The following is a 14,169-nucleotide window of genomic DNA, read 5'->3' as shown; positions in this document are numbered from 1 at the left end:
TATAATTCACAACGATTCACGCACTTTACTTACGGCCACTACCGCTCACTTGACTCAATTATCTGTCTCTATATCTCTCTTCAATCTGCTATTCAATTACCTATGCCGTCACTTCTCGCCGGTCTTATATATATAAAATAGAGGGCGTCTGGCAAACACTCGAGCCTTCAGGAACGTTCGAGATACTCATTACGTGTTACAAGCGTCACGTGACTTACGCTGTCGTAACAATAATAAATAAAGATAACACTTTTCTGTTGGTGCTTTTAATTTCAGTCTCGTTTTAAGTTATGTGCTTTCTAAGTTGAGTTTCGTCTAGGCAGCTGTTAGCAGTATTTGTAATGTAACATTACTACTTCTAATCTCGTCTTGAAAGACAACTATATTTGTAATGTAACACGACTACTTCTAATCTCGTTCTCGTCTTAAAATAGCAGTATTTATAATGTAATACTATTATTTCTAATCTCGATTACGTCAGAAAAATTAGCAGTACTTATAATGTAACACTACTACGTCTAACCTCGCTCTCGTCTTGTTATACTAGTACTTCTAATCTCATTATCGTATTGAAAGTTAGCTGATGTAAAACTATACTTCCAATCTCGCTCTCGTCTTGAACAGTATTATCATATAACACCACTAATTCTAATCTTTCTCTCGTCATGTAAGTTATCAGTATTTGTAATGTTACATTACTACTTCTAAATTTTTGTATTTTGTAGCTTTGTTTTTATTTTGGCAAGAAACAATGTACATACACGAAATAACGTAAAGAAAACATAAGAACAACTACCTACCATTAATTCTATTTAAAGAAACGGAGAAACATAGGATACTCAGATAATGAAAAATGAATGTTATTAATTATGACAATTAATAGCACAAAGAGAAGACAGAGAGGCAAAAATGATATTCTAGTTTTTCTACTTAGTTGTGAATTTTACTTTACTTGGATATTTTATTGCAATATAATTTTCTAATTGGTACACCCTATATGACCATTGAATGAAAGGTATTACCAAGGGCTTTTATTTTTTTAGTCTAATTCTATATGAAATATATACGATTTAGCATTCAATATAATATAATCAAAGACAGTATTGTTCGTGATTGATATACAGTAACTTGATAATCTAGTAATATATATTGTTTTAATCTAACAAAACAATTACTTCAAAAACGTTTCTACCTTTACACGGCGAAACTACTTGTTCAACTATTCTGTAACTTTAAAAAGTAATAAGTATTATATTGATGGATACTAATTGTTTAATATTATTTATAAAATTTGTATTGCTTGTTTGTTTGAAGTTAAGCACAAAGCTACACAATGGGCTATTTGTGCTCAGCCCATCACCAGTATCGAAACCCGGTTTCCAGCGTCTAAGTCCGCAGACATACCACTGGGGGCTAAAATGTATAATTGAAACCATCCGAGTCTCATATTTTCTATGATTATAAACGATGAGTTATATAGTTGTTCATTATTTTGTAAATACGTATTGTTTTATAAAAAAACTTTCTAAAGATTTTGGTTCTAAATTTTCAAATTTTTTCTTTAAAAAAATATAATAAATTTGATTGTATTCTTTATTTTCCTTTAAAATATTTGTTATTGTTTTTGGCATCAAAGCATTATTCAATTTAACTATTTTGTTTTGCTTATCACATTTATCATGAATGTATTTATTATATAAGTTTATAATTCCCCAATATATGGATATACAAATGTGTAAGTATGTAAAATATTCTTTATCTTGAATAAAATCATGTATAAAAATTCCTCTTCCATGAACAAACTATTAAGTGAAGTATAAACATGTATAAACATTCCTCATCCATGAACAAACTATTAAGTGAAGTATAAACATGTATAAACATTCCTCATCCATGAACAAACTATTAAGTGAAGTATAAACATGTATAAACATTCCTCATCCATGAACAAACTATTAAGTGAAGTTTTTCAGAAGAACTCGCTATCGATCTCTGTAGTAAGAGGCATCAATATATTTTTCGTAAAATATCTCATATACAAAAAGAAATCTAAAGCTTGTTTCAAATATTATACTTTTTAAATCATGTGAAAATCTTAACTTTTAAACAGAAGAATTTAAATGGATGACATAAAGACTACAATATAGTTATAAATTGTAAATTTAAAAAAAGGGGAATAGGGATCTTAAAAATGTACAGAAATAAGTTGAATCAAAACACAAAGATTATATTTCCAAGTCTATAACTAAGTACTGTGAAAAACGTAAACAAATTAGGCTGGAACTAATATCTACATTATTTTCTCAAACTACGAACCCCTATTTTGACTCCACGTTTTTACAGTACTTATCAAGTACTTTCTTAAGTTCTTTTTGTGTCCATTTATGGAGAATAAATTTTAACCTACATACGTTTTCTCTGTAGCGGATTGTAAAACTGTAACCAATAATAATAAGGCTGGAGACACTGTTATAAATATATACATTGTTTACTCTAATACAAGGAAGCGTTTCCGACTAGTATAAAACAGAGCATTTCTGACTAGTCTGAGGATGCTTAAATGACTTCTACATTCCTGTGATGCATTCATTGCTTCGAAGAGCTTATGTTTGTAGGGAAGAAAAACTTAGAAAAGAGTGGAAATCTCGAGTTTCAAGAATCAAATTAAAAAATAGCCTTACAACCTTCGCAGGAATTTGTTTAGTAGCTGTGCATATATTTTGCCACAGTATACCTAGCCGATTTTGCTGTAGTCTTCAGTGCTTGAATGGCTTCGAAGAGAAACTTGGCCAGTAGCTATGAAAAACTGATGAAATCTCTCCTTCTCTTTCAAGGATCAACATACACATAGTCCTGGGACCTGTGCAGGAGTTTCTTTAGTAGATTTGCCCGGATTTGAATAATATATTCATAGCCGTTTTTTTTTCTGTAGGCTTGTGAAACAAGAATAATACGAATAATAATAATAATATGAAGATCCAACGGATGAATTTTGTCGGAAATTCAACTTTTTGGTATTATCAGCATTTTAGCAGCCTTAGCCATTGAGATAGAATGTCTTGAGTGTTGTTTCAAGAACAAGTCTGCCTTTTCAGATGGCTTTTGCTCGCATGCTCTGTTAGAATTTTTGTGAAATCCCTTGGCGAACTCTATTATAAACCAATATCGAGGTTCATGATATGCATTATTTCTGCATTTTAACTTGTTTCTAGCATTTGTGTTATTTAATTCTTGATCTTGAAAAAAGTTCTACTCTTTTCAGATTATATTATATAATATTTGATTAACTTCATTATACAAAATAGGATGATCCATATTTTATTATGAAATTTTAATATTATTTATGATTGGATCCAATACAATAATGTTACCTTTCAACTCTTTTTTACTAATTGGATTTTCAATTCAAAATTTCTATTAAAAGTATAGCTATTATCTACTTCTGCTATCAACGCTGTTTATAATACATCCAAAAATTCCATTCAGCTCTTATGCTAGAATTATATGAAGAATTTGATTTGAAGAATTTATCCCCCCATACACAATTAAACATATTTCCTCCTTCTCGTTTGTTTCCTAATCCCCCAAAAGTAGTAGAATAATTTTCAAAATTTGACATTTAGCCTTCATTTATGTTTGCATATACTACTACATCCAATTTCCATCTCATTTCAAAAGTTAGTGGTATTTCTCAGTATCATAGTTTCATCTAGGTTTGGCTTGTTAAGAAGTTCGTGTAAAGCTACACGAGGGCTATCAGCGCTAACCGTCCATAATTTAGCAGTGAAAGGCTAAAGGGAAGGCAGCTAGTGATTAACATCCACCGCCAACTCTTGGACTACTCTTTTTACCAACGAATAATGGGAGTGACCATCACTTTATAACGCCCCTATGGCTGAAAGGGCGAGCATGTTTGGTGGGATGGGGGATTCGAACCCGCGACCGCAGATTGCGAGTCGAGCGCCCTAACCACCTGGCTATGCAAGGCCTAATTTCATATGCGACAGTGGTCCTCAAACTCTGGGGGCGACCGTGTTTTCTTTTGTGGGGACGAGAGAAGTGTTAGGAAAACGTTTCGTCTGTTTTTCTAAGCTAAGTTTATCGTAGCTATCATTGACCGTAAATATCTATGTATGTATAGAAAATTAGTACTTATACAGTCAAGCAAAAATTAACATCAAAAGGAACGACTGCTTTAAAAACAACAAATCCAAACCTGTGACAAACGACATTTTAATGAACAAGGCAGCCCCCCCCCCACTAAGAAACAAAACAAAGATAAACGATATTCAAGATGCTGTATAACTTAAAAGGATCCCCAGAGTTTAGGCTATAATGTGGGATATAAAATGTAACCTGGGTTTTGGTGGGGACTGTGGAAGTAGGACCCACATTGCAGTGAGGATACACCGTCTACCAGTCTTAACCTGCGGGCCCGGTATGGCCAGGTGGTAAGGGCGCTCGACTCGTAATCTGAGGATCGCGGATTCAAATCCCCGTCCAACCAAACATGCTCGCCCTTTCACCGGTGGGGGAGTTATTAGGTGATGGTCAATCCCACTATTCGTTGGTAAAAAGTAGCCCAAGAGTTGGCGGTGGGTGGTGATGACTAGCTGCCTTCCCTTTAGTCTTACACTGCAAAATTAGGGACGGCTAGCGCAGATAGCCCTCGTGTAACTTTGCGCGAAATTCAAAACAAACCAAACCAAACTTAACCTGCGTTCGCCAGTCTCACATGTTGAAGAAAACTAAATCAAAAAAGTAATAAAACAAAATAATCAAAACAAAATGAAGAGTAAGATGTGGGTGCTCAAGCCCACAACGTCCCACATCCATATTGCCCTTCACTGTCTGCAGACAACTGTAGGAAGGTGACTGCTCTTCAAAGTAATAGAATAAAAACGAAAATATGGTTTTACCGCTTGGGGGTAAGTAAGATAAACTTAACTTCTGATGTTGGTATTCCAGCCCCCATTATACTAGTAAAATCCTAAAGTATTAAGTTAATTAGTAGTACAAATTATACCAGATATACTTCTGCAGGGTGTTCCTATTCAATAATATATAAAACCAAAATTAAGAGTAACAAATATTTTATATTTCTTGCTTTTGAAGTTCAATATGCCATACTGTGTTGTAGCCTACAGAAAGAATAGCACGTTTTCCTGACGTCACGACAGTACAGATTACAACTTTTAGGCGTCCCTTATGCGACGTCATTTTATTGTCTGCTGTCTGACTGACATCACACTACTGTTGAGTGGTGTGAGTGTTTAAAATAGGTGACCCCTCTAGGCGGCCGTCGGCTCCCTTTGGAAGAAACTAGTATAAAAGCCCAACCAAATTAACTGAACTAGTGTTAGTCCCAACCACCACCGACTAAGTTTACTCGTAGTGTCCACTGTAATTACCAATTTTCAGACTATATCTGAGCCTTTGTATGCGATTTGGTGTTCATCTGCATAAAAATAGTTCCAAGTTGTTTGAACAACTTTATTAAAAATACTTAGCGGAAAATTCAAGCAAAAACTTCTTAATTTTTACTTCTTTATATTTATTTAAAACATTATATTTTATCACAAAACATTTTAATTTTATTCAATGTTTCTTTATGAAATCCATTAAATGAAAATTTATGTATCAATATTTATGTTGTAAGTTATTACAAATTGTACAGAATCTGAGTAATTGTGAAGTTATAATACTTGTAACAGAAGAGTATAGCATATTACTATTAAAAGAGGACAAGCCGTATTTTCTTTTATCAAAAACGTTTAGATTGACATCATTATCATTTATTTCTAATTTCCATATCTAAATAATGTGTCTCTATACCCAAAATTGAAGTATATTAAATTTCAAATTCTACAAGGTAAAAAGTGTTAATAAAAATTGTTTATCTCAGGATTATTTTTACTAATCAAATCGTCTATACATCTATAAGTTAAAGCAAAAATCTCCGAATTTATGAAAACCTATTCTCATGAAAATATTACAAGTATTATAAAACCACTCAGATTGAAAAATTTGTAATAAGTTAGAATATTATTATTAATGTTAAAATATTGATGCAAAAATTTGTACCTAATGAATTTCATAAAGAAACATTAAATAAAATTATCAAAATATTTTGTGATAAATATAAGAATATATTAAATAAACTATATTAAACCCACTTTGAGACTAATAATGGTTGGAGACGGCTTGAATGGGTAATGAAGAAAAACTTTAATATAAGTTTAACATAACAGCAAATGGACAACGTTTCTGTCATCATCATCATCAGTAACGTTTGAGAAACAATGGATATTCATAGGAATTTTTAGTTCCAAGGAAAGTTTTTCTGAATAGTTTAACTCGTTACTTTCATCAAAAATTACATTAAACTAACTGTAAGTTTTGCACAGTTGAAGAGACTTAGCAAAGTTTACTCTTATTATAACTAGTGCAGTGGTTTTCAAAGTGTGTGTCGTAGCAAATTACTAGGAGTGTATAATTAAGAACATAAAAAAAAAACTACAAAAGATTTTGCATCTGGCAATAGGGATGTCGCGTTAATCAAGGTAAGTGAGTTAGAGTGTCGTCAATGAAAAAAAGTTTGTTTTTCAACGCAAAGCTGAACAACAGGTTATTTGCACTCTGTCCACTACTGGAAATCTAACCTCAAATTTTATACAGTTGTAAGTGTGTGAATGTACAGCTGATACACCGGGTCCCAGTTGGACGAGAATTGAAGTTCAAGTATTCAAAGAGAATGTCAGCTTAGTTGATTAAAGCAGAGCCACGGGTTCGAATCCTGCTTGTTCCACATCTTTTGTGACGTGGAGAAAATTCGTATTTTAAATATAAAGTTTCTTTTCTTGAAGCTCAGTCATACATATTTTCATTTTTCGAGAAAGAGTTTCTGGAACACATTTTCAAACTTATATTCCGTATTTTGAAGGAAAATTTATGTACTTGCTATAGACTGGGTTTGGCCTAGTGATTTGGGTGTCAGACTGCGGATTGAAGAATCCAAGATTCGATACGTAATGCCGTTGAATACGCTCACACTTTTAGCTTTAGCGTGTTATGGATGTAACACAGTCCCTATTATTCGGCTCAAAAATCTGGGCTAAACAGTTCAGTGGGTGCTGTTGGCCTTCTTCTGTCTGATTAGTAGTTCAAAATTAAACATGGTTGGTGTATCTATTCGTACAGTGCACTAACAGAGTGTATGCATATATACGTTAGGTGGTGGACTACTCGTACAGTGCACTCACAGAGTGTATGCATATATACGTTAGGTGGTGGAATACTCGTACAGTGCACTAACAGAGTGTATGCATATATATACGTTAGGTGGTGGACTACTCGTACAGTTCCCTCACAGAGTGTATGCATATATATGTTAGGTGGTGGACTACTCGTACAGTGCGTTCACAGAGTGTATGCACATATACGTTAGGTAATGGACTACTCGTACAGTTCCCTCACAAAGTGTATGCACATATACGTTAGGTGGTGGACTACTCGTACAGTTCCCTCACAGAGTGTATGCATATATACATTAGGTGGTGGACTAAGGCGGAGTAATACAGATTTTCCCTAATCCTCTCTAGCTTTTGATCGTTTTCCATCTGTATATCCCAACAATTTAGGATAAAATTTCTTGTTATTAGGTTCTACACTTTTTAAGAGTCGAAGTCTTGGCTTCCAGTGGGGCTGTAGGTACTAGGTGAAAGGCACTATTTCACCAACTTATTCAGTTCTGTTCTATAGGGAGCCATAGTATAATCTATTTGTTGACGCAAGATAAGTGATGACTAGGATGTTGCCCGCCGCGGTAAGAAATATATGGTATGCAATATTCTTCCATACAACGTACATAATGGCTTACTAATTAGAGACCGTGTACTTTGGGCTGTAACTAACTCGTCCCTAGATAGGGATCGCTACCGCGCTCCCCGATTAATGTTTAATTACATGAACTATTATTCATTACAAGTTAGATCTTTGGTTTCATACCATAGTAACTTCATTGGTTTTCTTGTTACCTTACATTTGGACTTTTCTACGAAGTTCTTGCTTTTTTCTTGTTTATTTTCCATTTAACTATAACATTTCTATGTTTTCATCAAAAATGGTTCTCACTCTCTGTACTCGAATTGTGAGCACGAGCAATATACTTCGAAACTCAAGGATTTTATTAGACCCAGAATTATAAGGCACTATCAAGATTGACAGTACTAGTTAAACAAGCAACATATTTTTGTGGAGATGGATAAACGTAAGGCTTCAGGTGATTCGTGTTCTTCTAACACATGGAGCTTAAGATCACATCTTCAATGACTGTATCTTATTTTTTTAACACGCAGAGGTCAATATGACATCTTAAGTAACTATCTTGTTTGTTTGTTTGAAATTAAGCACAAAGCTACACAATGGGCTATCTGTGCTCTGCCCACAACGGGTATCGAAACCCGGTTTTTAGCGTTGTAGGTCCGCAGACATACCGCTGTGCCACTGGGGGCAGTAACTATCTTTTGTTCTTCTAACAGCTTATGGTCAACATTACATCTCAAGTGACTGTCTTTTGTTCTTCTAACAGCTTATGGTCAACATTACATCTCAAGTGACTGTATTTTGTTCTTCTAACAGCTTATGGTCAACATTACATCTCAAGTGACTGTCTTTTGTTCTTCTAACAGCTTATGGTCAACATTACATCTTAAATTAGGGGTGTTTGTAAAAACGCGAACAAAATAGCGAAATCTACGATGTAATTTTTATTCAGACACAAACAGAAATGTGTGCTGACAGATTCAACAAAACAACCTTCTCGTGCTTGGTATTCGTTTTTTTTAAGTTGAACTATCCCAAAGTCAATGAAATTAAATTTTCTACAAGTGTAGAAATTTCTTAACGGTAAATGCTTTATATCAACATACAACTTACACGTTTCAAAACACCTCGAATCCGATAAGATAAGCATCACAGATAGCGCCATCTATTGATTGATATACGTATGGGGCAATATTACACAATCTGTATATTTCGGGCTGTAACAAACCTATCGTGGATCACTTGTTGCTATAGGTTAGACAGACACATCCTAGGGAGTATTGAAGTGTTTTAGTATGCAGGCTGGTTGAAGGCACACTATGGTTTATGGGTTACAGCTGACAGAAGAAGATGAAGAAAATCGATGTTTTTGCAGCCCGTTTTCTTCAAGGAAGATTAACCAAACTTTAGAGGGGGGTTTTATACTTCATTAGTGAAGGGCTTTCTGTTGTCCCCTTGGCTAGGTTTTGTCGATGTCTTAGCGTGCGCGCTACCATGTTCAAAATGTACAGGTTGCCAATTTCAACCTGACTCATCCCTACATAGGAATCGCTACAGCGCTCCCTGGTGTAGCTACCCATGCTAAATATGCCAGTGTTGTAGGTGCAAATGGTCTCTTCTTTTTTCTACAGTGGTTCATGAAACAAGTTTTGAGTTTACTTGTGAAAATAGGAGCTCGCTCATGATGAAGCTATAAAAAAGGAAATGTTAGACAAATTAAAGTATTTCGTTTTTCTCTTTCTGGCCGTTTAGCCCACGTACTTGATAAGGTGACATACAGGCTGAAAATCCGAATTCCTATACATGCTACAGTAAATTTTAAGTAATAACACACACACATATCATAATATTGGCTTGCTGGTTTGCTAGTTCTTATGAATAATGAGCAGATTAATTGAAAAAACAAAATATATGGTGTTAAAATAAAGAAGATAGTGTTAAAAATCCTTACCCTAATTATGATGCGACATATATAAAACTGATGAAATATTACAATTCACACAATTAGCACCGTACACTACTCTGTCTTTCATATCCTGAAAACCCTGGTAATAGACGAAAGACCTTGTTGGCACTGAGTATAGCGTGAGTAGTTAGCGGGATACTTCAGACACAAGCACTGATTGGCTGCCTCAAGGGAAGGAAAGGGGTAGAGATGATGACGTCATAGTTCCACAAAACTTCACCAGTTCAACCAAGTGAAACCAGACAATATTTTGCTAGGCCACTATGTCAGAGAGGATGACGTCATAGTTTCATAAAATGTCCCCAAAGGGGGCGTTGCTAGGCCACCATCACAGGCGGCCATGACATCAGAGATGATGATGCACACATCATGCATCAATGTGTCTCAACATGACTATAATTAATACAATAGGTTTGAAACACTAATTCATTAGTTAATTAGATTTTCCGACCATTTATATGTAAATCGTCCTGAAAAAGGATGCTTAACCCTAATTTAATAGTTCTATACATTTCCTACCATTTATATGTAAAACATCCAGAAAAAATACATTTATTTAAATATCATGCAATGATTTAAAATTTACTGTTTCACTAGTTTGACTTTATTATATTCATATCACTTGACCAAAAAGATCATTTACACGTGTTTTTCAAAAGTGGATGATGTTCTATGTATACATTTACAAAGGTGAGCAATGTTACTAAGGATTGCATACAGAGTTAAATGTACATTTAATTGCATACATCCAATAAAGAGGTTTCTATACTTCCGTTATATGGAATAAAGTCAAACTGGTGAAACAGTAAATTTTAAATAATTACATGATATCTAAATAAAGGTATTTTTTCTGAATGTTTTACATATAAATGGTAGGAAATGTATAGAACTATTAAATTAGTGTTTTAAACCGATTGTATTAATTATAGTCATGTTGAGACACGTTGATACATGACGTGTGCATCATCACCTCTGACGTCATGGCTGCCTGTGATGGTGGCCTAGCAAAGTACCCCTCTGGTGACATATTATGGAACTATGATGCCATCCTCTCTGATGTCAGGACCGCCTGTCATGAGGTCTAGTAAAATATTGTCTGGTTCCACTTTGTTGAACTATTATGTAATCGTTTGTCATGGCTACCTAGCAACGCACCCCTGGTGAATTTTTGTGGAATTATGACGTAATCGTCCGTCATGGCCGCCTGTCATGTCAGCCTAACAACGCATCCCTAACAATGTGCACTCTGGTGACACGTTGTAGAACTATGACGTCATCGTCTTTACCCCTTCTTTCCCCCTGAGGCAGCTAATCAGCACTAATGTCTGAAAGTATCCCGCTAACTACTAGCGTGGTTGACATTTTAGTATTATACAATCTTATTTGCTTTTACTCAGAAGTTCTTATAATTATAATAGAAATAAGAAAATGAAACTATAGCCAAATTATCAGATTTGTTTACGTAACTGTTCTGATATGTAGACAAATTATCATATCAACATTTTAAAGATATATCATGATGGAAAATAACTTCATAGAAATGTAGGCTCTTGGAGGATAAAATACTTGACGAGCCGAACGTCAGGTCTCGAGAAGCTGAAGACGAATGTGGTCACGTAGGCACCAAACTCGGGATGATTGTAGACTGTTCCGTTCTTTCCTGTCATCGTAGACTGCAATATATGTACGAACTGAACCGAATCATTAACACTTCAAAAACTACGATTTATCTGGTAATCTTCGTTGCTCGCTATAGAAATGGGCAACATTATTGTACAGAGATATAAACTGTGACTGGATAGAAATGGGCAACATTATTGTACAGATATAAATTGTGACTGGAAAACTGTGGATTGATTGTTTTTTACATCCACCGCTACATTAAGAAGGAGGTTTGGTTTACGTGCCTATTTTTATATATATATGCGTGTGTAGATTTGAAAAGCCTCTCAACCACACCTTCATCGTATATTATGAATTAAATTATCTAATTTCGCATTTCACACAAAACAAGGGTTAATAAGACGAAGCCTTTTCTAAGTAAATTCTTAAAATTTTAGCAGGAGACAAAAGCTATTAAAAATATGTATTTGCCCACCAGTATCGAAACCCGGTTTCTAGCGTTGTAAGTCCGCAGATATGCCGCTGTGCCACGTGGGGGGGGGGGGCATTTGTTTGTAACTAGAAGAACTAGTAAATTTAAAGTTTAAATTAAAAATATACATTATCCGCTTGTGTTTGTACCGCTGGGGTACACATACTGAGACATATAACTTTATGTTTGCCTGCTACAATATTCAATGTACCCCAGTGGGTCAGCAGTATGTTTATGGACCTACAATGCTAAAATCAGGAGTTTGATTCCTCGCGGTGGACAGAGATATATAGTTCATTGTGTAACTTTGCACTAAGAAAGTAATAATTAACTAAGAAAAATAGGTTGAAATCACTGATTTTATGTGTAAAATTCATACCAGTAAGTAGTGAGGTTAATTGCAATATTGTTTTTTTTATGTTTTATGTCACTCATGTGTTTTTAGGGTTTTTATTTTACAAATCCGCAAGAAATTGATGCATAAATATTTTGTAAAAAAAGTGATAAAAAAGCCGATGGAATTCCATCAGTATTTTTTAATTAAATCTTTTCTCAACCAAATATAATCCTTATTGCAGAAACGTACGGAGGAATAAAAGGGATCATCGTTCGCTACGTTTTTCATAGTACGTAAATTAACAGCATTAAAAAAAAAATAGAGGAAGCAATTAATAAGAAAACATGTGAAAAAATAAGGATGACGAAGAGATGGTAATCCAAAATGTACAGAAACAAGGTAGGGATAAATACAGAAAACTATACAAAAATCCCTACATAAGTAGCCACTGAGTCAATGTAACAAGCTTATGGGAATTAGCCATTGTAAAACAAAAGCATTTATACTGAATAATGTTATAAATTTCAAAATGTACGGAAACAAGGTAGGAATAAATACAGAAAACCATACAAAAATCCCTACATAAGTAGCCACTGAGTCAATGTAACAAGCTTATGGGAATTAGCCATTGTAAAACTTTATAACATTATTCAGTATAAATGCTTTTATTCAAACCTAAATTCATGCAAGTTAAATGAATTCAACATTTAGCTGTAGATAAGTTTTTCTTTGAAAGATCTGGCTATTTATGTATAGATTTTTGTATGGTTTTGTGTATCCATCCTTACCTTGTTTCTGTAGTTTTTCGCATTGTCATCCCTACATCATCCTTATTTAAAAAATATATATTACTTGTATCTAAATTAGGAACGGCTACCGCAGCTAGTCCCCGAGAAGATTTGTGCGAAATTCAACAAAAAACAAAATATTTATTATCTATCTGTATGACTTACCTCTAAGGTACCGAAGAAGAAAGTAATCATCATGATCAGGTCTCAGGATGTCATCAACAGCTGTTCTAAGCTGTCCAATAAAAGAAAATTAAAATCATATTTACTTTTATGATCCGAGAACATCTGGCAAAGTAAAAATACCGATCGTTAAGCGCTTTATAAGTACAGTTACAGACTCAGGTTTAGTAGGACGAGTTTCATGATGTTATATTTATCGACTTTTAAAACACAGTTAGATGCATCATGTACCGAATTTAATAAAAACAGCTCGATTGCTTGCATAGATTAGAAAAACGAAACACCAAGAATAAAATATTTATAGTTATGTTGGTTAAGTGAAATATTATTTTTATTTTTCCAGGGGTTTCGTACGCTTCAACATTATAAACCAACTTCCATTTCCATCATCTAAGGCAACTTTTCATATTGAAACTCTTGTAAAAAAAATCTAAGGCCCCTACTGTGACAACCCACAAAGTTTGATATCATAACTCTTGTAAGATATGGATTATAAATTTAAGGCCTCTACTGTGGCAACCCACAGCGTTTTATATCATAACTCTTATAAGATATGGATTATAAATTTAAGGCCTCTACTGTGACAATCCACAAAGTTTGATATCATAACTCTTATAAGATATGGATTATAAATTTAAGGCCTCTACTGTGGCAACCCACAGCGTTTTATATCATAACTCTTATAAGATATGGATTATAAATTTAAGTCCTCTACTGTGACAACCCACAAAGTTTCATATCATAACTCTTATAAGATATGGATTATAAATTTAAGACTCCTACTGTGACAACCCACAAAGTTTCATATCATAACTCTTATAAGATACGGATTATAAATTTAAGGCCCCTACTGTGACAACCCACAAAGTTTCATATCATAACTCTTATAAGATATGGATTATAAATTTAAGGCCCCTACTGTGACAACCCACAAAGTTTCATATCATAACTCTTATAAGATATGGATTATAAATTT

The 14,169-nt window shown here is 34.1% G+C and overlaps 1 protein-coding gene across 1 annotated transcript in view; it reads right to left on the bottom strand.

The window, feature by feature from the left end:
- The window catches only part of LOC106459365 (SEC14-like protein 3), a 63,385-nt gene that overhangs the window by 47,249 nt on the left and 1,967 nt on the right, over window positions 1-14,169 (bottom strand). The window contains exons 2-3 of the mRNA XM_022385839.1: window positions 13,176-13,245; window positions 11,889-11,935 (exon numbers count right to left, since the gene is read on the bottom strand). Of these exons, the coding sequence (XP_022241547.1) occupies window positions 11,889-11,935; window positions 13,176-13,245 (117 nt within the window). The remainder of the gene's footprint in view (window positions 1-11,888; window positions 11,936-13,175; window positions 13,246-14,169) is intronic.

Source organism: Limulus polyphemus, unplaced genomic scaffold (genome assembly GCF_000517525.1).
Source record: "Limulus polyphemus unplaced genomic scaffold, Limulus_polyphemus-2.1.2 Scaffold598, whole genome shotgun sequence".
Lineage (NCBI taxonomy): Eukaryota > Metazoa > Arthropoda > Merostomata > Xiphosura > Limulidae > Limulus > Limulus polyphemus.
The sequence above is the reverse complement of the archived record's forward strand: the minus strand, read 5'-3'. Positions and strand labels throughout refer to the sequence as shown.